The 25,109-nt window shown below is 35.8% G+C and overlaps 1 protein-coding gene across 1 annotated transcript in view; it reads right to left on the bottom strand.

The window, feature by feature from the left end:
• VRK1 (VRK serine/threonine kinase 1) overlaps positions 1-25,109 on the bottom strand; it is a 147,631-nt gene that overhangs the window by 28,754 nt on the left and 93,768 nt on the right. The window contains exons 6-11 of the mRNA XM_027849192.1: positions 18,302-18,410; positions 18,109-18,201; positions 11,237-11,369; positions 10,126-10,246; positions 9,750-9,808; positions 6,683-6,861 (exon numbers count right to left, since the gene is read on the bottom strand). Of these exons, the coding sequence (XP_027704993.1) occupies positions 6,683-6,861; positions 9,750-9,808; positions 10,126-10,246; positions 11,237-11,369; positions 18,109-18,201; positions 18,302-18,410 (694 nt within the window). The remainder of the gene's footprint in view (positions 1-6,682; positions 6,862-9,749; positions 9,809-10,125; positions 10,247-11,236; positions 11,370-18,108; positions 18,202-18,301; positions 18,411-25,109) is intronic.

The raw sequence follows: 25,109 nt of genomic DNA, 5'->3' as shown, positions 1-25,109 counted from the left end.
GCGGGATAGGATGAAGGGAAATATAGTTAGTTTTCCACAGCATGACTACTATGAAGTATTTTGCATGACTACAGAAGTATAACCTGTATCGAGTTGCTTACCTTCTCAATGAGGGTGGGTGGGGAGGGAGGAAGGGAGAAAATCTGGGACCCAAAGTTTTAAAAACAAATGTTAAAAAAATGTTTTCACAGGCAACTAGAAAATAAGATATACAGGCAATGGGGTATAGAAATCTATCCTGCCTTACAGAACAATAGAAGAGGAAGGGGATAAAAGAAGGGTGGGGGGGAATAGAAGGGAAGGCAGATTAGAGAGCATTCAGAATGCATGCTATCTTGGGGTTGGAGGAGGGACAAGATGAGGAGAAAACCTGGAACTCAAAATCTTGTGGAAGTGAATGCTGAAAACTAAAAAAAAATAAATTAATGAATCTTAAAAAATAAAAAAATTTTAAAAATCATTTAAAAAATCCTTTGAGTTCCAAATTCTTTCCTTTCTTTCCTCCCCACCCACCCTCACTGAGAAGGCAGGCAATTTGATATAGGTTGTTATACATGTGTAGTCATACAAAACATTTCCATGTGTTATGTTGTGAAAGAAAACACAGACCCCCCCCCAAAAAAAAGAAAGAAAGAAAGTAAATAAAGTATGCTTCACTGGATTCAGACACCATTGGTTCTTTCTCTAGGAAAGGACAGCATTTTTCATCATAAGTCCTTCAGACCTGTCTTAGATCATCATATTTCACAACTGATCATCTTAAAACATATTGCTGTTACTTTGCACACAGTACATTTCACTTTGCATTAGCTCATGTAAGTCTTCCCAGGTTTTTCTGAGAGCATCCAGCCCATCATTTCTTATAACACAATAGTGTTCCAACATAATCACATAAGACAATTTGTTCAGTCATTCCCCAATTGATGGGCATCCCCTTCAATTTCCAATTCTTTGCCACCAGAGAAGAGCTGCTATAAATAATTTTGTACATATTGGTCCTTTCCCTTTTTTAAATCTCTTTTGGGATACAGACCTAGCAGTGGAATTGCTAGGACAAAGGGTATGCATAGCCCTTTAGACATAGTTCCAGACTGCTCTAAAGAAAGGTTGAATCAATTCACAACTCCACCAACAGTGCATTAATGTCTCGTTTTTCCCACAGACTCTCCAATATTTGTCATTTTCCTTTTCTGTTCTATTAACCAATCTAACAGGTATGAATTAATACCTCAGAATTGTTTTAACTTGCATTTTTCCAATCAATTGTGAGTTGAGTATTTTTTCATAAGGCTATACACAGCTTTGATTACTTCATCTGAAAACTGTTCATATCTTTCAATCATTTATCAGTTGTAGAATGGCTCTATTTTTACAAATCTTAGTTTTCTATATGCTTGAGAAATAAGATCTTTATCAGAGAAACTTGTTTCAAATTTTTTTTTTCCAGTTGCTATTGCTAACTGTATTTCCCTCCATCCTATTGCCCCTACTTTCATTTATTCTATTCTCTCTCCTTTTACCTTGTCCCTCCTCAAGTGTTTTGTTTCTGACTACTCCCTCCCCCAATCTACCCTCCCTCCTATTGCCCCTCCCCCTTTCTCTTATCTCTTTCCCCTCCTACTTTCCTACAGAGTAAGACAGGTTTCTCTACCCAATTGCCTGTGTATATTATTCCCTCTTTTAGCCAATTCTAATGAGAGTAAGGTTCACTCACTCCCCACCTCTTCAACTCCACTGTAAATACTCTTTCGTGCCTCTATGTGAGATAATTTACCCCATTCTACTTCTCCCTATCCCTTTCTCCTTGTACATTCCTCTCTCACTCCTGAATTTTATGTTTTCAGATATTGTTCCTTCATATTCAATTCACACCTGTGTCCTCTGTCTAGATATACTCTTTCTAACTGCCCTAAGAATGAGAAAGTTCTTATGAGTTACAAACATCATTTTCCCATGTAGGAATATAAACATTTTAACCTTATTAAATCCCTTATGATTTCCATTTCCTATTTACCTTTTTATGCTACTCTTGAGTCTTGTATTTGAAAGTCAAAATTTCTATTCAGCTTTGGTCTTTTCATCAAGAATTCTATTTCATTGAATTTCCATTTTTTTCCCATAAGGATTATACTCAGTTTTACTGGGCAGGTGATTCTTGGTCGTAATCCTAGCTCCTTTGACCACTGGAATATCATATTTCAAGCCCTCTGATCCCTTAATGTAGAAGATGCTAAATCTTGTGTTATTCTAACTGTGTTTCCACAATCCTTGAATTATTTCTTTCTATTTGCAGTATTTTCTCCTTGACCTGGGAACTCTGGAATTTGCCTATAAGATTTCTGGGAGTTTTACTTTTGGGATCTCTTTCAGGAGGTAATAAGTAGATTTGTTCAATTTCCATCTTACCCTGTGGTTCTAGAATATCAGGGCATTTTTCCTTGATAATTTCTTGAAAGATTATGTCTACGTTCTTTTTTTTTTATCATGACTTTCAGGTAGTCTAATAATTTTTAAGTTATCCCTCCTGGATCTATTTTCCAGGTTAGTTGTTTTCCAATGACATATTTCACAATGTCTTCCATTTTTTCATTCTTTTGGTTCTGTTTTATTGTTTTCTGATTTCTCATAAAATCATTAGCTTCCATTTGCTCAATTCTAATTTTGAAGGAACTATTTTCTCAGTGAGCTTTTGGACCTCCTTTATCCATTTGGTCCATTCTGCTTTTTATGGCATTTTTCTCCTCACTGGCTTTTTGGACCTCTTTTACCACTTGGCCAATTTTGCTTTTTCAAGTGTTATTTTCTTCAGTATTATTTTTGTGTCTCCTTTACCAAGCTGTTGACTAGTTATTAATGATTTTGTTGCATCACTCTCCTTTCTCTTTCCAATTTTTCCTCTACTTCTCTCACTTGCTTTTCAAAATCCTTTTTGAGCTCTCCATGGCCTGAGACCAATTCATATTTTTCTTGGAAGCTTTGATTACAGGAGCTTTGACTTTGCAATCTCTTTCAGAGTGTGTGTTTTGATCTTCCTTTTTTTTTTTCCTGTTTTCTTTTTTTTCTCTTAAAGACTAGCCTTAACCCCAAATCACTCTGGTCCCAGACCAAGCCCTTCTTGGCCCTTATTGGCTCAGAATGAATGTAAATAACAATTGTTTCTGTTTTTGCCAGAAACCCTGAGGGTCTTTCCCTCCTAGATTTTTTTTTTTTTTTTAAATTTTAAAAGAGGCCATTCTTTGCCTCATTTTTATTAAGCCTTAATCATTGAATGGGTGCTGCCTCAGTCAAACTGAGATCTGTTAAAGACCTTAGCTTGAAAAGGCCAAGGTTCCCCATTGCATCCTAGGCCATTTCCAGTTGTCCTGATCCATATCTGGCCACTGGACCCAGGAGGAGAGAGTGAGGCTGGTGACTTTGCACAGCCCTCCCTCACTTAAATCCAATTCACTTGCATGTCACCTCCCTGATGTCATGGTCCTCTTCAAGAACAAAGGACAAACAGCAAAGCAAGCAATAGCAATCTTCCTTGTCACCATAGTAACTTTCTATGGTCAGAATTTTTTCTGTTGTTTGCTCATTTTCCCAGCCTATGTCTTGACTTTTAACTCCTTATTAAAGTACGGCTCTGCTTCCAGCATCGAGGGCACATTGTCCTAAGCTTCAGGGGTTTTGTGCAGCTATTTTTCAGAGACTTCAGGGACCTGTAAGTTTTCAGTTCTTCTAAGGTGGTAGAATCTACGGAGAGGTGTATTTACTTCTCTCCTGGCCTGTGCTCTGGTCTGTGAGTTACAACAAGCACTCTTTTCTGCCCTTGAACTGTGATGAGGGTCCCCAGCTGTACTGTAGCTGCAAGCTCTGGTGTGCTAGTGCTCCTCCTCGCCCTGGGACTGCTACCCAGCAATGGAGTTGGATACAACTATGGGAAAAGTAACAGAGTCCTGCCTCTAGCACTAGCAAACAGACCTCAGTAATCTTCTTCCAACCAGTTGTTTGACTCCCTTACTATATGTGCAACTGAGAGCACCAGAAGCAGCTGCTGCCCACTGGTTTGCTGGGACCCAATCTGTGCTGGCACAACCTGTGCTGGATTGTGCTCCACTCTCACTCAGGTGTGACAGACCTTTCCTACTGACCTTATCAGTTGTCTTTGGCCGGAAAATTATTTCACTCCACCCTTTTGTGGGTTTTGCTACTCCAAGAATTGTTTTATGACATTATTTATAGGTGTTTGGAGGGGTTTGGGGGAGAGCTCAGGTGAGTTGATGCCTTTTCTCCACCATCTTGGCTCTGTCCACCTATTATATTCTTTATACCTACTACTCATTTGAGTGATATTATCTGAGTAGAAAGTAATTTACAAAATCCACTGCAGTTACAGTTAGATGGAAGTCTGTGTGTAAGAGCAGGAGCAAAAGAGATGCGCCAACCATGTAGCAAAAGTGATGCACAGCTAAAGTCAATCTGTCAATAGATACTTATTAAAGGCTCACTTCATGCCAGACACTGTGCTAAACACTAAGGATACAAAGAACAAAAGACAGTCTCTGCCCTCAAAGAGTTCTCAGTAAAATGGTGAAAACATACAAACCACCATGCAAAAACAAGCTATATACAGGATAAATAAGAGATAATCAACAGAGGGAAGATACTAGAATTAAGGAATATTGGGAAAGGCTTTCTGTAAAAGGTAGGATTTTTAGCTGGGATTTGAAGGAAGGCAGAAGGCAGAGATGTAGGACAGCATTCCAGACATGGGGTACAGCCAATGAGAATGCCCAGAATCCAGAGATGGAGTTGTTTGTTCAAGCATGGAGACCAGTGTCACTGGATCACAGAGTATATGAAGGCGTATAAGACTGGAAATGTATGGGAGGAATGGGAAAGGGGAGATTATGAAAGGCTTTGAACACCAAACAGAGGATTTTATAATCAATCCTAATGAATAGAGAGCCACTGGAATTTATTAAACCAGGACATGACATGGTCAGACCTGCATTTTAGAAAGATCAGTTGAGTGGAGGATGGATTGGAGTGGGGAGAGACTGGTTTCCATGAAATATTAAAAAATAAAAAAAAAGAGGAAGGCCTCTATGAATAGATAACATATGAAGAAGAATCGATAGAGATATATAATAAGTAGCACAGAATGAAAAATCATGGAGGGTCATAATCTGCACCAACAGAACATACAGTCACATAGGTGAGATCACATATTCACTTAAGTAAAAATATATGTAGTCCTTCTGCCCAAATATCTAAAATCTATAGTTCCTTAGCTAAATTATTAGCTTTTTAATCAAAAGTGGTACTTTAGCTTTCTTGTTCGATGTATGATATTTTATATCTTTTAACTCTTAGAGAAAAGGTCACGTGTGTATATAACATATGCAAATTTGTATATTACATTACACATAATATACATTACTATATGTTACAATAATATATTATACAAAGACACATAATATATACATAAACACATCCCTTCCACAAAAGTCCCATTCTAATATCTCATCACTGTAGGGTGGTAAAAACCCTTTGTTTCCAAAGGCTGTGCCAGCAGGGCACAAGTTCTGGCAGGTACCAAACCAAGTGTGTGCCAAGTATGTCTGTGTTTCAAGGAACAGCCTAGCAAGGTTCAGAAAGGCTCCTCACCAGGTTAGCCACAGAGAGATAAACTTTTTCTTAGATTACATTAGAAAGAAAGCTCCTTGCAAATAGGAATTATTTTATTTTATTATGCTTATATCCCTAGCACAGTGTCTGAAACATAGTAAGTTCTTAATATTTAACTGATTCTGAAAAAGAAACTCAAAAAGACTGTATTCTTCTAAGGAAGGAGGATCTACACAAAAAAAATTACTGATCCCCAAACTACTGAAATAAATAAATGTATACAAACAATACAGATTCACTCTTAAAAAAAGTAATAAGCAGATCCAGAGAAATATTTGTATTCCCCACAACCTTTCCAAAAAAAGAGCTCAAAGTGCTCACTACATTTAGTCTACATTATTTATAGGTGTTTGGAGGGGTTTGGGGGAGAGCTCAGGTGAGTTGATGCCTTTTCTCCACCATCTTGGCTCTGTCCACCTCCATTTAGTCTACAAGTCTATTTCAAGAATTCCCTCTTTAAACATAAAACTTTATAGAGTGATTTATCTTTGAGGACACAAAATATTAAAGAAAAATGATAAACATTCCTTAATCTCTACAAAAGTAAAAGAAAAAACAAGAAACAAGATAAGCAGAAAGGAATAGTTCAGGAGAACTAATACATACACAGATAGTAATGAATTTCTAAGAAGCTCATCCAAGTCTTTATTTTTGCAAGGGTGCTGAATTCAACCTAAAATGTTAGGACCTCAAATTTTGATAAAAAGGTAAATAAGAATATAACAATTTATGTAGTATCATACTTAGTAAGTAACTGTTTGTACAGAGTTATCTTTTAAACAAATGATTATGGACAGTTACATAGGAATATTAAGCTAACAAGTGCCTCCTCTTACAAATGACAAAAATTAAGATTTAACTAGTCAATAACATATTTATTAAAGAAAAAACATAATTAAATCTCTCTCATTCTCTCATAGTGTTTCTACAGTTATGAGAACTAATTTCAAAACCATCAATAACTATTTTTAAACACACAAAAATTTATTTATATCATAAGAGAACTTACCTTTGGTCCTATTTTTGTTGGCACATCTCCATTTTCCAAGATACGCAAGTCCAGTTTACCATCATCCTTATTTCCTGTAGCCTTTAGCCCTTGCAAAAGAATTTCTCGTAAATTCTGATAATGAGGTTTTTCTGTGTAGCCCAATAATTTCACTTCCTCCATATACTTAGCAATTTCACCTAAAAATAAATCATATTTTTCTTTTTTAGGTTATTCATCTTTACCATAACCAATGTGATCATTTGCCAATATAATTAAATTTATTATATTTTTCAACATGACTAAATTTATTACTTTTAGAGTTCTATAGTCCAAGGCTGTTCAAGGCATTAATATATTTGAAAAAAATTCTTTGAATTTTTAAAATCCACTTACTGAAAGAAAAGTGCAATTTGGATTCAGGAATTGTAGGGTCAATAAATTAAGAAAAAAATGTATTCTCCTATATGTTCTTAAAAAAAATGTTACAGTTGTAACACTAATACAAAGAAGATTACTAAAAACACTTTCATAAAAATAATAGGAAGTTTTTAAGAGTTGAAAGAACACATTTTTTTTAAACTACAGAAAGTACTAATTAGAAAAATAAGGAAAGCTAATTCATGGAACAGATTAGGTAAACAAGCTCCAGAAGCAACTGAACATAATAGTGTAGTGTTTGTTAAATCCAAGGACATCAATTACTGGGGTAACAACGCCTTATTAAACAAAAATTGATTGGAGAACTAGAAAGCAGTTTGGCAGAAATTAGGTCTAGATGAACATATTATACCATTTACCAAAATAATCAATTAAGAAACACACATTAAAAATGTACTTTGTTTGTGCCAGGCATTGTACTAGGTGCCAGCGATAAAAAGACAAAATTAAAAGTCCTTGCCTTCACAGTTTATATTCCACCATGGAAACAACATCTACATATATAAGTAAATACAAGATGGATACAAGGTGAAAGCTTCATGTAGAAAGTGTCCTATGAACTAAGTGTTGATGTAAATTGGGGTCTCTAACCAGTTGAGGTGAGGACAGAGTAAATTCCAGGAAAGAACAACAATCAGCAAAAAGGTACAGAGATCATAAATGGAGTGTTGTATATAAGGGATAGTAAAAAATCCATATACTATACTATACTATACTATACATACTATATAGTACATGAAGGCAACTAAGATGAAATAAAATTGGAAAGGTAAGTCAGGGCTCAGACGTGAATGGCTGTAAAAGCTAAATAATGGAACTTCCTGTTAAAATGGCTAAATGAATAATCTTGCACATGTACTCCAGCAAAGATCTAAAATAGGCACAAATTAAACAATGACCAAGAAATCCAAAGAAAAATATAGTAAATGCCTTTATCCAGTCTGATTACACAAAAAGATATACAGAAGACTATGGCAAAGTCAAAACAATCTACCAAGAAAGCTAATGTGAAAACAAGAAGAAAGTCCAGAGATACATGAGGGGCACCTAAAGTCAGAAAATTTGTACCCAGAGGCAGGAACGCTGGAAGGATTGGATAAGAAAGCTCCAGGTTGAATGGAAGCTCACAGCACTTTAAGCAGAAAAACAGAGGCCAAAAGTCAATAGCAACAAGAATAGGTCAGCAACACTCAAACCTAGACAGGAGATCCAAAAGTTCATAACACAATGTACTTAAAATAGTAGTGGGCTCTGAACCTAGAAAACCCAAGAGAGATTCAAATGTACCAGTACTCTGAGTGAAGACACAACAGGGCAAGCAGAAGTCAGCAGCAGAAAGCCCAGTTAAAGTCAAAAACACAATGTGCCTGATCACACCAACCAAGAGCACGAGACGAGACTGAAGCTGACCCTGGCACAAAGTCCAAAATCAGGAACTAAAATGGAAGATGTAAGTTAACAGAAGGCAAAGACATTATTATACATTATGAAATGCCCATCCTAAAAAATCTGCTGTAGATCAAAGCACAGGCAAGGAAAGTAAGATTACTACTGTCAATGACAAAGGACATTTGAGCAAATAAGATATTGGACCATTGGTCCAAGAAATTGAAAAATACCAGGCTAAAGATGAGAAGCAGAGAAACAAAGCCTCCAAGAACTCAGAAGAATCTTGTGCTTTCAACACGAAGGTTACATTAGTCTTCCTGACTGCAGGTCCAGTGCTCTTTCCACTGTGCCATCTAGTTGCCCTGGCCCAAAATTGGAAACTAAGAAGTTACTTCAGAGTGGCTAAACAAACTGAGCTATGTAAATGTAATTGAATCTTACTGTGCTTAAGAATATGACAAAATGATGGGGCAGGTAGGTGACCCAGTGGATAGAGCACTGGTCCTGGAGTCACGGAGACCTGAGTTCAAATTCAGCCTCAGACACATAACACTCACGAGCTGTGTGACCCTGGGCAAGTCACTTAACCCCACTTCCCAGCAAAAAAACAAACAAACAAACAAAAAGAATATGACAAAATGGAAAGTTTCAGAGGAAACTAAGGAGACTTCCATGAATTGATGCAGAGTAAAGTGAGTAAAACCATAACAATCTATCTAATGATGACATAGAGAAATAACTATAAAAGACTTTGGAAACCTGATCAATAAAATGATAAACAATGAATCTAAAAGAATGAAAATGAAATATGCTGCTTACCTTCTGCCACAGAATGATGATGAAAAAGACATACATTTTCAGACATGGCCAATGAAATAATTTGTTTTGCTTGTATTTGTTTGCATAAATTTTGAGGGTTTTATTTTTCAGAATTTTTAAAAACTTGATCAATTAGGGGGAAGGTAGGAAGTAGGAAGGGAAGGGGAAAAAGACTTTATGCAAAAAAATAAGCCAATCCAACACATTCATATCATTACTATAGTTGTTTTTATAAGTTATAAATTATCTATGTGTTACATGATTTTTATTTTATGTTTAAGATTGTTGTATGTGTTAAATTATGATAAATTTGAAAAAATAAAATGATTGCTTTCCATAATTCTAAAGTATTCTTACAATATTTTACTGAAATTTCTAACATTAAGGAAAATTATAGTTATCACAACTTTTTTTCTTCCCAAAACAAAAACCTTCCTACCTGGCTTATTTTTCTCAGGAAAACACTGGTCCATCAAACTTGTAATATTTTCTCGGTAGCTAAAAAAAGATCAAAGAATGAATAAATGTTTAAAGTCTCACCCTTCAGTGGATTGTTAATAAGAGGTGAAATAGCAAATTTAGAATGAACTTATGTGATATCCTAGACATGCTAATGGCTTTGCTTTTAAAAAAATACATAAATAAGGGCACATGCTAAGCCTACCTAATTACTTATATCTACATTATTGTTAGTTAAACAATTAAACAGAGTTTAATCCAAATACTCTTGCCTATTTTAACTTTTAGAAATATAAGTGCCAAAGACAATTCTATTACAAGTTAGTCTGAGAGAAAAAAATCACATTCTCCTCCACCTAATTTTGGAATCTCTGACATAATTAGGATCTTTCAAATTGTCCTCCCAAGGGAGATGGCCACTGAGCCACTGGATCATGCAGTAACCTAGTATTTCCAAGTCACCCCGTCTTGATGGAGCTGAAATATAAAACAAGTAGAGAATTAGGCATACTGAATATTTTAAAATAATTACTTCAAATATATGGAAGACAAACTAGAAAAAAGAATAATTGGTCTTTTATTATAAAAATTCCATGCATTATTTAATGTAAAAATAGAGATAATATAAAAAACTGACTTCTCTTAAAGTAACAGAAGCCATTGAGCATCTCAAATTTGTAATAATTCAAGAACCAACACTGATACACAGACCCACAAAGAAATAAAATTAAAAAGATTTTATTGATATACTGATTTCAGTGTTACTCTTAGGAAACAGATGTAATCAAAGGATCATCAAGCTTTTTAAAAAGAGGTACAGTTTTCAATTCATACTCTCTTGAATTCAGAATAGATCAAGTATTTATGATTACCCAAAGATAACAATTGAAATATCATTTTAAAAGAGCTTCACCTTTTTTATTCAATACCTAATTGGCAAATGCATAAGCAACTTTCAGTCAGAATAGTTTTTTTAACTTATGAGAACATTTTGTTAAACTGTGAACAAATTCTTAAAGAAAATTCAAGAAACTAAGAATGTTATCATCAATAAAAATAATGGTAGTTAGCATTTTATAGTGCTTTAAAGTTTACAAAACACTTAACAAATATTATCTTATTTTATCATTAAAACAATTCTTCTAGTGCTACTATTATCCCCATATTAAAGATAAGGAAACTGAGGTAGATGCTAAATGACTTGCCCAGAGTGACAAGGTTAGTAAGTGTCTGAAGCTGGATTTGAATTCAAGTCTTCCTGACTCCAGGTCTAGGCAGTGGGTCATCTAGCCACCACACAGTTAAAAACCTTCTTTATTTGAAAAAAAAAAAACTTTTTTCAAAAAATGAAAGTGACCTAGTGCCAACCTTATGTCATTCTATTTTTTAAAGTTCTAGACCAAAGAATTAGGACTCAAAATACATTAGCAGTTTTAAAAATACTAACCTTAATTGTTATTTACTTACCCACACCCTTATGTGCATCAATACTTGTAAACTCAATGGTTCCATCATGACACCTTTTAGGGTCTTCTTTGTATTCTTTATGAACTCCTTCCGGACAATATCGGTAAGCCAGGCCATAATCTACTAAATATACCTAGAAATTCCCAAATATCACACTAAGATTAAATCAATCTGCCATACACACACACACACACACACACACACACACACACACACACGTTCAAAACTCAGAAACAAAATACAATGGCATGTCATTATATCCCTAGGGTGAATTCATCTAATAGGTTATCTATGCAGTAGACTCCTAAAAGGTAGCTTGAGCCAAAATACAAACAATATTCATTCATTCAAAATAATTTATTGAATAATTACTACATGAAGAACTATCCGCTAGGGACTAAGGAAGGCATAAAGTTTAGACAAGATCCCAGTACTTAATCAGACCAGGTACAGTGCTAAGTGCTGCAGATACAAAGAGAGGTCAAAAATAGCCTGTTCAAAAGGAACTCGGTCTAAAGGAAGAGAAAACATGTACAACTATGTACAAAGAAGATACATAGAGAATAAACTGTGGATAGTCTCAGAAGGACATCAAAAGACATCAACAACAAGGCTTCTTGTAGGGATAGGATTTTAGCTAAAACTTGAAGAAAGTCAGGAAAGCCTGAATGCACAGATCAGAAGAGAGACAGCTCTAGGCATGAAGGCCAGCTAGTGAAATTGCTCAGTCAGGAGATGTAATGGCATTTGAGAGGTACACTAAAGAGACCTATGTCACTGAATCAAAGAGTACATGGGGGGTGGGAGAGGCCTAAGGGGTTAAGAGACTAAAAAGGCAGGAATGGGCCAGGTTATAAAGAGTATTAAAAGTCAACATATTTTATGTTTGATTCAGAAGGTGATAGGAAGCCACTGGAGTTTATTGAGTAGAAGGCTGACATAGTCAAAACCATACATTTTGACAGCTGAGCAGAAGAGGGATGGACGTGGAAAGAGATCTGAGGTAGGGAGACCAAATAAAAGACTACTGTGATAATCCAGGTATGAGGTGATGAGGACTGCAACAAAGTAATGGCAGTGTCAGAGAAAAGATGGGGGGAGGGGGAAAGGTTACAAAAACAAACCACAGGACTTGATAAACGACTGGATGGGAGAGAGGAAATAAGAAAGAGTGAAGAGTCAAGGATGACACCTAGGTTGCCAGCCTGGATGACTAGAAGGATGGAAATCCCCTTAAGAGTAATAGGGAAGTTAGGGAAAGGGAAGGATTGGGGGAGGGGGGAAGAAGGGCAGAATACACCGAGTTCAGTTTTGGATATTTTGAGTTTTAGGCATCTATGAGATAAGTAGTTTGAGATGTCCAATAGACAGTAGGAAATGTGAGATCAGCAGAGAGGTTAGAGCTGGATAAGATGACTTAAGAATCATAAGCATAGAGATAAAAATCAGATCTACAAGAGTTAATAAGGTCACTTTCTCAATAAAGAGAAGTACAGTAGAGAGACGATAAAAAGAAGAAAAGAGGGCCCAGGACAAAGCCACACTCATAGTTAATATGTACATGACCTAGATGAAGATCCAGCAAAGGAAACTGAGTAGTCAAAAAGTTGGAGAACCAGGGGAGATTAGTATCTCTAACACCTAAAAAAAGTATCAAGGAGAAGAGGGTGATCAGCAGTATCAAAGGCAGCAGATAGATCAAGACAGATGATGAGAGATGAAAAGCCATTAGATTTGGCAATTCAGAGAGTATTAATAACAATGGAGAGAGTAGTTTCAATTAAATGGTGAGGTCCGAAGACAGACTATAAAGAGTTAAGAGAGTAAGAATAAAAGAAACAAGAGCACCTACTTAGATGGCCTTCTCAAAGAGTTTAACCCCGAAGGGAAGAAGAGATATGTATGGGGTTGTAGGATGTGACATGATGAAAAGAGGAGAAAAGGGAGTTCTCTGTGAATGGCTTTAGTCTTTTCAGTGAAATATAACGCAAGGTTCTCAGCTGAGAAGGTGAGGGAAGAGAGAAGAAACAATGGAAAGGTTTAGAAAATCTGCTGTGTTGGGGGTGGGGAGAAGAGAGTAAATCAAACACAGAAGTGTAAAAAGATTGCCTTGCTACAGTGAAGGCCCAGTTGAAACAATGTAATATAAAACTGTAGCGTTCCCAGGCATTTTATTCTGTGATCCCTTTTATCCTTTGTTGAATAAGAATTCTTGCCCTATCCACAGTGAACAAAGGTATTTCCTTCCATGGTCCAATTTGTTTGTGATTTGATTCTTTATATCTAAATAATACATCCATTTGAAGTCTTACTGGTGTATATTCAATTCACATCTATAAACATTGACTAAGGGCCTACTAGGTCCCAGACATTGTGCTAAATGCTGAGGATACAAAAAGAGGAAAAATATTTCCTGCCCCCCAGGAGCTCACAATCTAATGGATGAGACAACATGCAAACAAATATATGCAAAGCAAGCTACGTACAAGATAAATAGAAAATAATTAAAAGAGGGAAAGCACTGGAAATTAATAGGGGCTAGAGAAGGCTTCCTGTAGAAGGTGGGATTTTAATTGGGACGAGGGCTTAGAAATTTATGTTGAGGCAAATTTCCTCGGACACTTTTAGATGGCTCTGTCCTTCTATACTCTATATGCTATGACCATTGTCAATATGGATGGGTTGGTTGATATTGGGCCCCACTCTGCCTTAATTCTTAAATTTTTTTTTTTCTCAGTTTCCTAGGGGTTTCAAGGTAGGTTCCTGTCTCAGCTGGTCTCAGTCTCCTTTTTGTATGATCCCCTGCTGTGCCCCTGACAGGCTCCGTGGGATTGAAGCTATCATACTGTTCTCAGGCTTCCTCCACAGCTACCCTAGATCTGGCACCCAGGCAATGACTTGCCCTTCTGTCTTGCTTTGGCTATTAGTATTCCAAGAAGTACATGGCCCAGACCTTTCTCCCTGTGCAGTGAACAATGGAAACTTCTGTTCTGCCAGACCAGAACCAGGTTTCACGTTCACAATTACTAATTCATAATTAACTTGGAACCCACCGCTATACCCCACAGAGCACTAGATGACTTCTGGTCTGTTAGCATGAGTTCATGATGGCTTTCCCCATGATACTTTTGTCACCACCTCTGCTAGCTTCCAGTCTTTTACTGGAGTTCATACTGGCTTCCCTGGTGGAACTTCTCTCTACAAGCAGTCAGCTTCTACATTTACCTGAGCTCACACTGGTCTCCTTGCCAGCCTTTGCTCGCTTTGGAGCATCTATTTGTATAGTGCTGAACTAAATTAAAGAGTTTACTTCTGTTCCTTTCTTTATCATTAGTCTTTCTGGGTCCTTTTCAGATATCTGATGAGGTTTGTTTAGGAGAACTGAAATTCTCTAAATCACTTCATGTTGCCTTTTGTTTTTTCCTGAAAACTGAGTTTTCCTATCTCTCCCAAACTAGAAATACAATGTCAATTCATAAGCCCAGTCCCAATACAGATCAACATAGAAACTTTTATCTGCTTCATTTTTCCCACTGGGGGCGGTTTGCTCCTCCTTAGACAGTCTGGTGGCCCTCCACTTCTGAGCAGGGGTGGGGGAGCGGGGGAGACCCAACATATGAGTGCTGAACTTACATGGACAATAGAGACACTTTAGCTCTACTACAGCTCAGAACTCCTGAACTTAAGCAATCCACCAGCCTCAGACTCCTCACCTACAAGTATACAACATCAAGCCCAGCTCATGTTGCCTTCTTAACCCGAAGTCCCTGGGTCCCTATTTTCCTAGTGTTACAATAATTTAATATTAAAAGGCCTTTGAATCTGTGGCTTTTCACTTGCCAAAATTTTAAACAGGCATTAAAAGACTAAAATAATTTCTACTGTATTACAATGCTTAGTACTTGATATATTGTTATGTACCGTTCTCTACCCATTTCATATCTATTAACGGTCTCATCTTCCCTAATAGATTATAAGGTTCTCAAGGGTAGGCACCATGTCTCACACTTTCATACTTTGTTCTTCTATTTCCTAAGGAACCAAGCACAAGGTTAAACACACAGGAGACACTTAATAAGCACCTGTTGACTGATATCATTTGCTATTCGTTGTTTCTTGCCCCACCCCAAAAAGATTTTTAACTCTAAGTCTGCTTGGAAGCCACTACTGAAGCATATACCCAGTTTCTTAGTTTGATTTATAAGATGTATACAATATCTGTTCACTTCATAAAGTGATAAGCAGCATGGTAGACTGAAAAGAGTAGTAGATTTAGAACCACAGGACCTGGGTTTGAATTGGAGTTCTGCCACTTTCTGTGTACCTCTAGAAAGTCACTTAGCATTTCTGTGCCTCAGTTTCCTCATCTATAAAATGTGAAGCTTAGACTAGACAATCTTTAAAGGATGCTTCTGCTCCATAAAATAAGATTGGCATGCTATTTTATAGATTACAAAATTTAACTAAAGGATTTACAGATGATGTTCTCTATATAAAAATGCTATAATATACTTCATAAAGTTACTTTTTATTATAGAGAGAAAAGAAGAAGGGAGAAGAAGATGGAGAGTAGAGCTCAGAAGTAATGAGGTCCTGATCTAGGCGTCATGTGGACCACTTAATTTTGATCTGTTCCAAAGCCCTAACCCCAGTCAGCCGTTTCAAAGATGTATGCAAAGAGTAAAGGAGGAAATTCAGTGGGAGTGAAAATGGAAGAGAAACAAATTAATCAAGAATACTTTAAAAAAAAAAAAGGTATATGACCTCCTCACAGTGGTTTCATAAAATTACTTTCATGTAATAAATAATACCATACTATATTTAACTACAAATTGAAACTATATACATTCTACATACTCTATTATATCTTTTATAACTTAAAATGACAGTAAGTACCATTTCTAATCATACTATCTTAATTAAAAGAATCCTTCAAAATCATCCATACTCTTACCTATTTTGTATCTGACCTAGAAATTGTACACGTAAAGCAAAATGGCTTGAAAGACCTAACATCAATTCTATGACAGCTACAAAAATTTCTAAACAGAAGCAAAGAGTACAGAATAATATGTAAGAAGTAATATAATGGTTTCCTTTCTTATCTTCAACCAGTGCCTAATTTGGACTGCTAAAACCAAACCCTAATATCCCTATTCAAGGTGCTATTGATTCAAGATGCCTCTCTCCCCATTCTAACAGTAGCTTCTATCAAAATCATCATCAGTATATTTACTGAGATCCAGGCAAAGCAGTCTACTCATCCTAAAATAAACTCTACATCCCAAAGACCATATACTTTCTTTAGGTTAATTTGGAAAACTGCCCCATAAGTTTTCCCCCTTGACAAATTATCTACAGCTAAAGCTGACTAAGGCCTTTAACAGTCTTCAGTATGTACTGAAGCTAAAAGTCAATCATAATTGTGGAAATTCCATCCAGGTGCTTAACTCTGGCCAATTAGCACAGGTTGAACCCTACCTCTGGAATGGTCTCCCCTTCACACCTCTGCCTCTTGAAATACCTGGTTGCCTTCAAGAATCAGTTCAAGTACAACCTTTTTTTCTGCAAGAAGCCTTCTGTGGTTCCCCCACCTGCTAGTGTCTTCCCATCCAAGTATACCTTGCATCTGCTTTCTATGTATTTTGTATTTACTACCATGTTGTCTCCGTTAAAATGAAAGTTCCATGAAGACAGGGACTATTTTGCTTTTGTCTTTATTCCCCAGATTTTAGAACAGCAACACATTGTCAGTCTATAAATAATAAATGCTTTGTGACTGACTGTGATCGATTGTGCATCATCTGGAAATACAGGAAGGGACTATGGGACAGTATTCATATCCCAGGAGTTGTTACAGTAGTGGCTGTACTTCATCTTGCAATAACTCATATGCTTCAATAACTGCCTCAGAATATGCTTGAGTTGTATGTTGGGTTTTGCTTTCAGCTTTTAGTGGCACAAGGGTAGCGTGTGTCACATGATTATTCATTTAATAGCATTAGTTACTAAATGTTGGTGAATGAATATAGGAGAACTTGGATGCCTTCTGACCCTTGGAATTAATGAAGAGATCATAAAATAAAAAACAATAACTGATACAGTCAAAATACAAATGTTCTCTTAGATCAACCAAGCAACTAGAATAATTGTTTATATATTAGGATACATTTCTACAGCTAAAAATTCTTCATTTCTCTATTGTAAGTCAGTCCAATGCTACTTTTATAAGAACATAGAAATACAGGAACATAGATATTATAAGTAAGAAATTTATCTAGACCTCACTACTACTCTGCCAACTATATTAAAAATACAGTAATATTAGTTTTTATTCTTTCCTAACAAAGTTAAAAATTATGGAAAGCAAGGAAGAGACCGTGGAAATACACATTTGAATTCTAGACACTAAAGAGTATAAAAAACTAGACAGCTGAGATATTTCTGTAAAACAATTGATTTGAATAATCAACATGTTAAAAGACCAAATTTTCCAAGTAAGAGAAGACTTACATTTGATGGATTTCTTGAACAAAGAAAATGAAAAAGTGACAAAGCAGACAGGCAAACATAATTCATTGGTGCACTATATAATTTTAAGCTTCCACCCCCAAATAGCTATTTGAAATTCATTTTGTATTCGCAAGCACTCTTCCTGAACATTATTTAGGGCAAAATAGCCAACTTGATAAAGTGTCAGCAAATTGCATCAAAAATATAGAATGCTAACTAGATAAAAGTGTCAAGTAGAAATATTATTATTACTATATCCAATTCTAAAAAGTTAAACTTCTGCTGGGGTTCAAAAGTTCAAAGTAACTTGATTTGCTGAATAGGTCTTAAATAGAAAAAAATTAAAGTTATAAAACTACCTGGTCAGGATTCTTGTAGTTCAGAAGAAGATTAGAGGCTTTGATATCTCCATGTACATATTCATGCTCATGGATATATTCCAGAATATCCAGCTAAGAAATCAACAAATAGAAATTAATGTAATACTAATTTCAACCAGCAGAGGACATGTACTGAACTTAAAATAGCTTATACAATATTACAAACACTTACTACTCTTAAGCTTAGCTGCAAGACAGTTTTCCGTGAAAATCTTTTAGCATTGGCTTCATACAACTTCTGAAGATCACTCCCAAAGCGATCCATTACCATAAACCTATAACTGAGAGCAAACAAAAAGTCAATGGAAGAAACACAACTTAGTGATCCACTTTGCAATTAAGAGACTGTGCTTACCTCTTTAAAGAAAAGGTTCTTAATAAAATACTCTAAACACAAATGCTTGAAAAATAATTTTTCTATTGGAAATTAACATACTATTTCAATGATCTTCACTTTAAATTTTTGCCTTTAACCTTCCTGACCAAGGGTTAATAGGCTATTACCCATTTGAGAGAATCCTGTATATTCAATCTCAATGGATTCACCCTGATTAAAAAAAAAAAAAAAAACACTAATCTTTTCCCATTTTTAGAGTCACTATTATTCTTATTATAGGATTATTTTCATGTAATGGTTCCTTGAAAAAGACATTTTTTTACCCCAGAGTTGCTAGATTTTTTTTGTTAAAACACATGCTACATCAAAATATGTCAAATCATTAATATCTAGATTCAATGTGGTAGTTTCAACAATGGGGAAAAATAGCCAACTTGATAAAATGTCAGCAAATTACATCAAAAATATAGAATACTAAGTAGATAAGTTTTCGCTATATGTTAAACAATAAATGTATTGTAAAATTTAATTCAGTTGTAAACATACATTTCTTGTTTTTACTTTGATGATCACATTCACCTTCTGTATTTTTCTGAATATTTAACATACAGGATACAGTAGAAAGACCACTAGATTTAGAGTCAGAGGACCTGTCTTCAAATATCTGGTCTGCTAGTTATTATGTGTGTGACCTTACACAAGTCATTTCACTTTTCTGACTCTCTGTTTTTTTAATCTATAAAATAAAGGAGCTGGAACAGATATCTCTAAGCATCTCTTTGACCCTACACTTAAAAGCGATAGCATCCTTAGAGTACAAAACATACATCCCTTACCTTATAATGGTGCTACTAATCAAATCTATATTCATGAATCAAAACCTAACTTATCACAATATATTTAAAATGGGTAAGACTTGAATATAACAGATTTCTTTAACCTACACCAAAAAAAAGCATTTTAATTATTTAAATTTCAAATAGGATACATAAAACAATAGTTTTATATATTCCAATTTACCCTGCAGAACAGGTAACTAAAGCTAATACACCAATGTAAAAGTTGTAAAATTTATTTAATTTTAACTCTGTCACTTACAGAATAAGAGAATTTCAGGACCAGAAAAACCATTGGGTATTATCTAGTTCATTTCATTTTATAGATGAGGAACTTGAGATTCAAAGAGATGGAGTAGATGTTCAAGGTCACATGTCTAGTAAAAAGCAAGAATGTAGGTCTCTTGATTCTCACTGCAGTGCTGTTTCCACTATGCTGTTGTCTAAAATACCTTCTTTCTATAAAACAGATCTATTCATTAGGCTATATCACAACTAGTGATGCAAAAAGAAAAATGAGGGCTAGAGTATAGCAAGGCAGAAGATCAGTGCTACCTGACAGATTTATAGCTGAGCAAATGACCAGACCCCAAGAGTACTGACTAATAAATACAACCAACCTGGAAAGACATCTCCAGTAATGTTCTTTAGTGCTCAATCTTATTCCACAACAACTTAGTTTATCTATTGAAAACATGCTTATTACATTTTCCAAAGCTCCAATGTTATAACAAAAGAAAGATTTCAAAAAGTCTCAAATTGGAATAATGAAACTGAATCCAACAAGAAAAGTTTTAATTGAAATAAATATAAAGTCATATATTGAGGATCAAAAAAAAAAAAACCCAACTGCACAATTAAAGAATGAACAAGTCCTCACATAACAGCTATTCAAGCTGAAAAAGAGGCAGGGGTTTAAGTTTAATATAAGCTCAGTATAAGCCAAGAGTGTGACATGACTGACAAAAGCTAATGCAAGCTTAGACTACAATTAGACTACAATAATAGTTCTATCCAAAGTAATGGAGGTAAAACGTCCTTTGAAAATAGCCTTCTTCTCAATACTCATCCTTCTTGACCTCTCTACAGAATGACACTGTTGACCACCTTGACCTCTTGGATACTGTCTCTTCTCTAAGGGTTTGAGTATTCTGTTTGGTCTTTTTGGGGAGGAAGGGTGGGCGGGCTCTGTTCTCATTTGGTTCTTGTCCCCCTGGTCTTTCTACCCCTTCTCAGTCTCCTTTCCTGGATCATCATTCATGTCATGTCTAAGGCTCTTACTTTATCCTAGACTTTCTTACTTTTTCTCTCTCTACACACTATCACTTAGTGACCTGATCAATTCCCATGGATTCAATTATCATTTCTATGCAGATAACTTCCAAGATCTATATATTCAACCCTCATCTCTTTCCTGAGATCCTGTCCCACTGCATCAACTGTCTATTGCAACTTGTCTCCAAATATGATGCTACATCCCTATTAGAAAGAAATCAGTGGACACCTACTCCCAAAGTATATAATGGTTTGAAAAGTATACACATATACTTTTATGCTCATAATTTTATACATTATTAAACCTATCTAAAATTAAACATTAAAAAATATGAGATATGGATGAAATAGTATTTTATCCAAAAGTCAGGAGGGAGTCACTAGAGTTTACCGAGTAGAATGACATGGTCAGACCAGAGCTTTAAGAAAATCATTTTGGTGGGGCAGCTAGGTGGAGCAGTGGATAAGAGCACCAGCCCTAAAGTCAGGAGGACCTGAGTTCAAATCTGACCTCAGACCAAATACTTGACACTTACTAGCTGTGTGACCCTGGGCAAGTCACTTAACCCCAACTGCCTCTAAAAAAAAAAAAAGAAAGAAAAAGAAAATCATTTGGGGAGAACTGTATTGTTATTACACCACGTTAAAGGAGTATACACAAAGGGGGTGGATATAAGTTGACTTTGATGTAATGATTAAAAGAAAAAATCTAATCAAGTGGGTTAAATGGATCCAAGTAAGTGGAGTAATCTGATCTAACTAAGAAAATGTACTGAGAGAAAAGGAAAAGGAGGAAGCAGAAAAGGGTAAATTACATTACAGGAAAAGGCACAAAAACCTATTATAGCAGAGGGAAAGAAGGGAGGGAGATGAACATTGTTTGAACCTTACTCTCATCAGATTTGGCTCAAGAAGGTAATAATATAATCAGTTAGGTATAGAAATCTAACTTGTCCTATAGGCAGCAGGAGGGAAAAGGGGAAAGAAAAGGGAGGGGAGATAGGAGGGAGGGAAGAAGTAGTAAGCGTAAAGGGGAAGAAAAGGGAAGGGGCTAATAGAAGGGATGTGGGACTGAGGAAGGCAGTGGTCAAATGCAAAACACTACTGAAAAGGGGAAAGGAGAAAGAAAAGCATAAACAGGGAGGAAAAAGGAAGAGAAAGACAGAGATAGTAATCGTAACTGTGAATGTGAATGGGATGAACTCTCCCATAAAATGGAAGCGGATAGCAGAATGGATTAAAACCATAATCCTACAATATGTTGTTTACAGGAAACAAGAGCGACACACAGGGTAAAGGTAAAAGGCTGGAGCAGAATATATTACACTTCAGCTGAAGTAAAAAAAAAAGCAGGGGTAGCAATAAAATGCTATCCACATACAAAGAAAGAACTATGGAGTTTGAAAGCAGATCGAAGCATACCATTTGCTATTTTTTTTTTCGTCTGTGGTGTTTTGTCTCCTCTTTCTGGTGGTTCCTCCTATTGGTTTTAATTCTTAAATATGTTTAATAGGAATGTATATGTACAACCTATATCAGATTGTGTGCCGTCTTGGGGTGGGAGGGGGGAGGGAGGGGAGAAAAATTTAAAACTCAAAAGTTTATGGAAGTGATTATTGATAATTCAAAATAAATTAATTTAAAAAAAAAGAAAGAAAGAAAGTCATTCTGGCAGGTATGTGGAAGACAGACTGGAGAGGAAGAGAGGCTTGAAGCTGGAAGAACAACCAGACAGAGACTACAATTAATCTAGGTAAGAGAAAATGGGAACAAAAGTGTAGGCTGTGTGAGTAGCAAGAAGAGAATAGAAAGTAGAGTCTTTTTTACACTTTTACACATATGTTGTCTCCCAGAATGTAAGAGCCCTATGGTCAGGAATTATTTTGTTTTTGTCTTTGCATCCCCAGCAATTAGCACACTGCTAAGCTTTTCTTCTTGGTTTTAGTTTTTCACGTGTCCTTTTTTTTATTACTTCTTGACCCTATCCAATCTAATTTGCTTATTCAAATTTTCTTTAGGTTTGGGATTCAGAAAACCCAACTTACAACACTGTGTCTAAAGTGAGCATAGTCTGTTTGGCTAAGGAGTTTTGCCTGTGAACAAAGTTTATGAACTTCATTGCAAAGACTTTGTGAAAACTCAATTTTGGCTGCTCAGAGGCTTTCCTCCCACTTAAATTTAAGTCAAAGACTTACTAAACATTCCTTGCATCTCACTTGTGTACTTATTATGCACTATTTTGTATTATAATTATTTGTATATCTGTCATATCTCAAAACTATGACCTTCATGAGGACAAGCAATATAATTTAATTATGTATTTCCTGCAATGTTCCTCCCAAAAACCGACATACTATGGGTACTTAATATTTATCAAATTTAATCAAGCATCAAGAATTTACAAAATGCATAAAAATAAATACAAGATCATTTATGGGGAAGGTTTTAATATCTGATGGGATCAGGAAAGTCTACAGATAGAATAATGGGACCAAGGAACTCTGAGAGGTAGAGGTGAGGAAAGATTGAATTCCACATATCCATGAAAGGTGAGGCAAATGCATGGAAACAGGAGATGGGACTGAGATAAGGAGACAGGAGATTTCCTTAGTGAGGATAGCAAGGAAGCCAGTTTGGCTAGGCCACAGAGTGTATAAAAGGAGATAATATATAAGGTAAGAAAGAGATTGAGGTCAGCTTGTGAAGGGTTTTAAATGCCAAAGAAGTTTATAATTTTATTCTAACAATAACAGAGAGCCACTGGTGCTCATTGAGTAAGAGAATAACATGGTCAGGTCTTAGGGAAACTACTTTGGCAGCAGTGTAGTAGACTGACCAGGTACAAGAAACTTAAGGCAAGGAAAGTAAAGGTTTTCTCAGTCCAAGTGAGAACTGATAAACAACTGGTCAGGAGGAGACTATAGGGGTCTTTTTGCTAGCACTGAGGCAGAACTCTATTCCTTTGCCCATACTTTGATCTGGGTCCGATACTGAGTGGCAGTCCCAGGGTAAGGAGGAGCACTAGCACACCAGAGCTTGCAGCCCCAGTGAAGCAGGACCCACTTCACAGTTCAAGAGCAGAAAAGAGGGCTAGTGGTGGCTCAAAGACCAGTGCATAATAAACACCCCTCCTTAGATCATACCACCTTGAAAGAATTGAAAACTTACAGGTTCCTAGAAGAATCACTGAAAACAGTTACACAAAACCCGTGAAGCTTGGAACAGTGTGCTCTCCACCTTGGAAGCAGAGCATTACTTAACAAAAAGTTAAAAGTCAAGTATTGCACTGGGAAAATGAGCAAACAACAGGAAAAAAACCTCCAACTACCAAAAGTTACTATGGTGACAAGATCAAAACATCCACTCAGAAGAAGACAACAAAATCAAAGCTCCTACATCCAAAGCCTCCAAGAAAAATATGAATTGGTCTCAGGCCATGAAAGAGTTCAAAAAGGATTTTGAAAAATTAAGTAAGAAAGGTAGAGGAAAAATTGTGAAAAGAAATGAGAGAGATGCAAGAAAATCATGAGTCAACAGCTTGGTAAAGGACACAAAAAAAATACTGAAGAAAATAACACTTTAAAAAAACAGACTAGGTCAAATGATAAAAGAGGTCCAAAACGCCAATGAGGAGAAAAAAGCCATAAAAAGCAGAATGAGACAAATGGATAAGGAGGTCCAAAAGCTCACTGAAGAAAATAATTCCTTCAAAATCAGAATTGAGCAAATAGAAGCTAATGATTTTATGAGAAATCAAGAAACGATAAAACAAAACCAAAAGAATGAAAAAAAAATGGAAGACAATGTGAAATGTCTCATTGGGAAAGCAACTGACCTGGAAAACAGATACAGGAGATATCATTTAAAAATTATTGGACTACCAGAAAGCTATGATCAAAAAAAAGAGCCTAGACATAATCTTTCAAGAAATTATTAAGAAAAACTGTAATTCTATATTCAATATTCTATATTGCATATTTTAGAACCAAAGGGTAAAAGAGAAAATAAAAGAATCCACCCATTACCTCCTGCAAGAGACCTCAATATGAAAACTCCCAAGAATATTACAGGCAAATTCCAGAGCTCCCAGGTCAAAGAGAAAATATTACAAGCAGCCAGAAAGAAACAATTCAAGTATTATGGAGACACAGTCAGGATAACACAAGATTTAGCAGCTTCTACATTAAAGGATCATAGGGCTTGGAACATGATATTCCAGAGGGCAAAGGAGCTAGGATTACAACCAAGAATCACCTACCCAGTAAAACTGAGCATAATCCTTTATGGGGAAAAAAAATGGACATTCAATGAAATAGAGGACTTTCAAGCATTCTTGATGAAAAGACCAGAGCTGAACAGAAATTTTGACTTTCAAATACAAGACTCAAGAGCAGCATAAAAAGGTAAACAGGAAAGGGAAATCATAAGGGATTTAATAAGGTTAAACTGTTTAGATTCCTACATGGGAAGATGATATGTTTCTCATAAGAGCTTATTCATTATTAGGGTAGTTGAAAGGACTATATCTATAC

This window comes from Vombatus ursinus, unplaced genomic scaffold, assembly GCF_900497805.2.
Source record: "Vombatus ursinus unplaced genomic scaffold, bare-nosed wombat genome assembly UNPS02007284.1, whole genome shotgun sequence".
Lineage (NCBI taxonomy): Eukaryota > Metazoa > Chordata > Mammalia > Diprotodontia > Vombatidae > Vombatus > Vombatus ursinus.
This window is presented reverse-complemented; position numbering and strand designations above follow the sequence as displayed.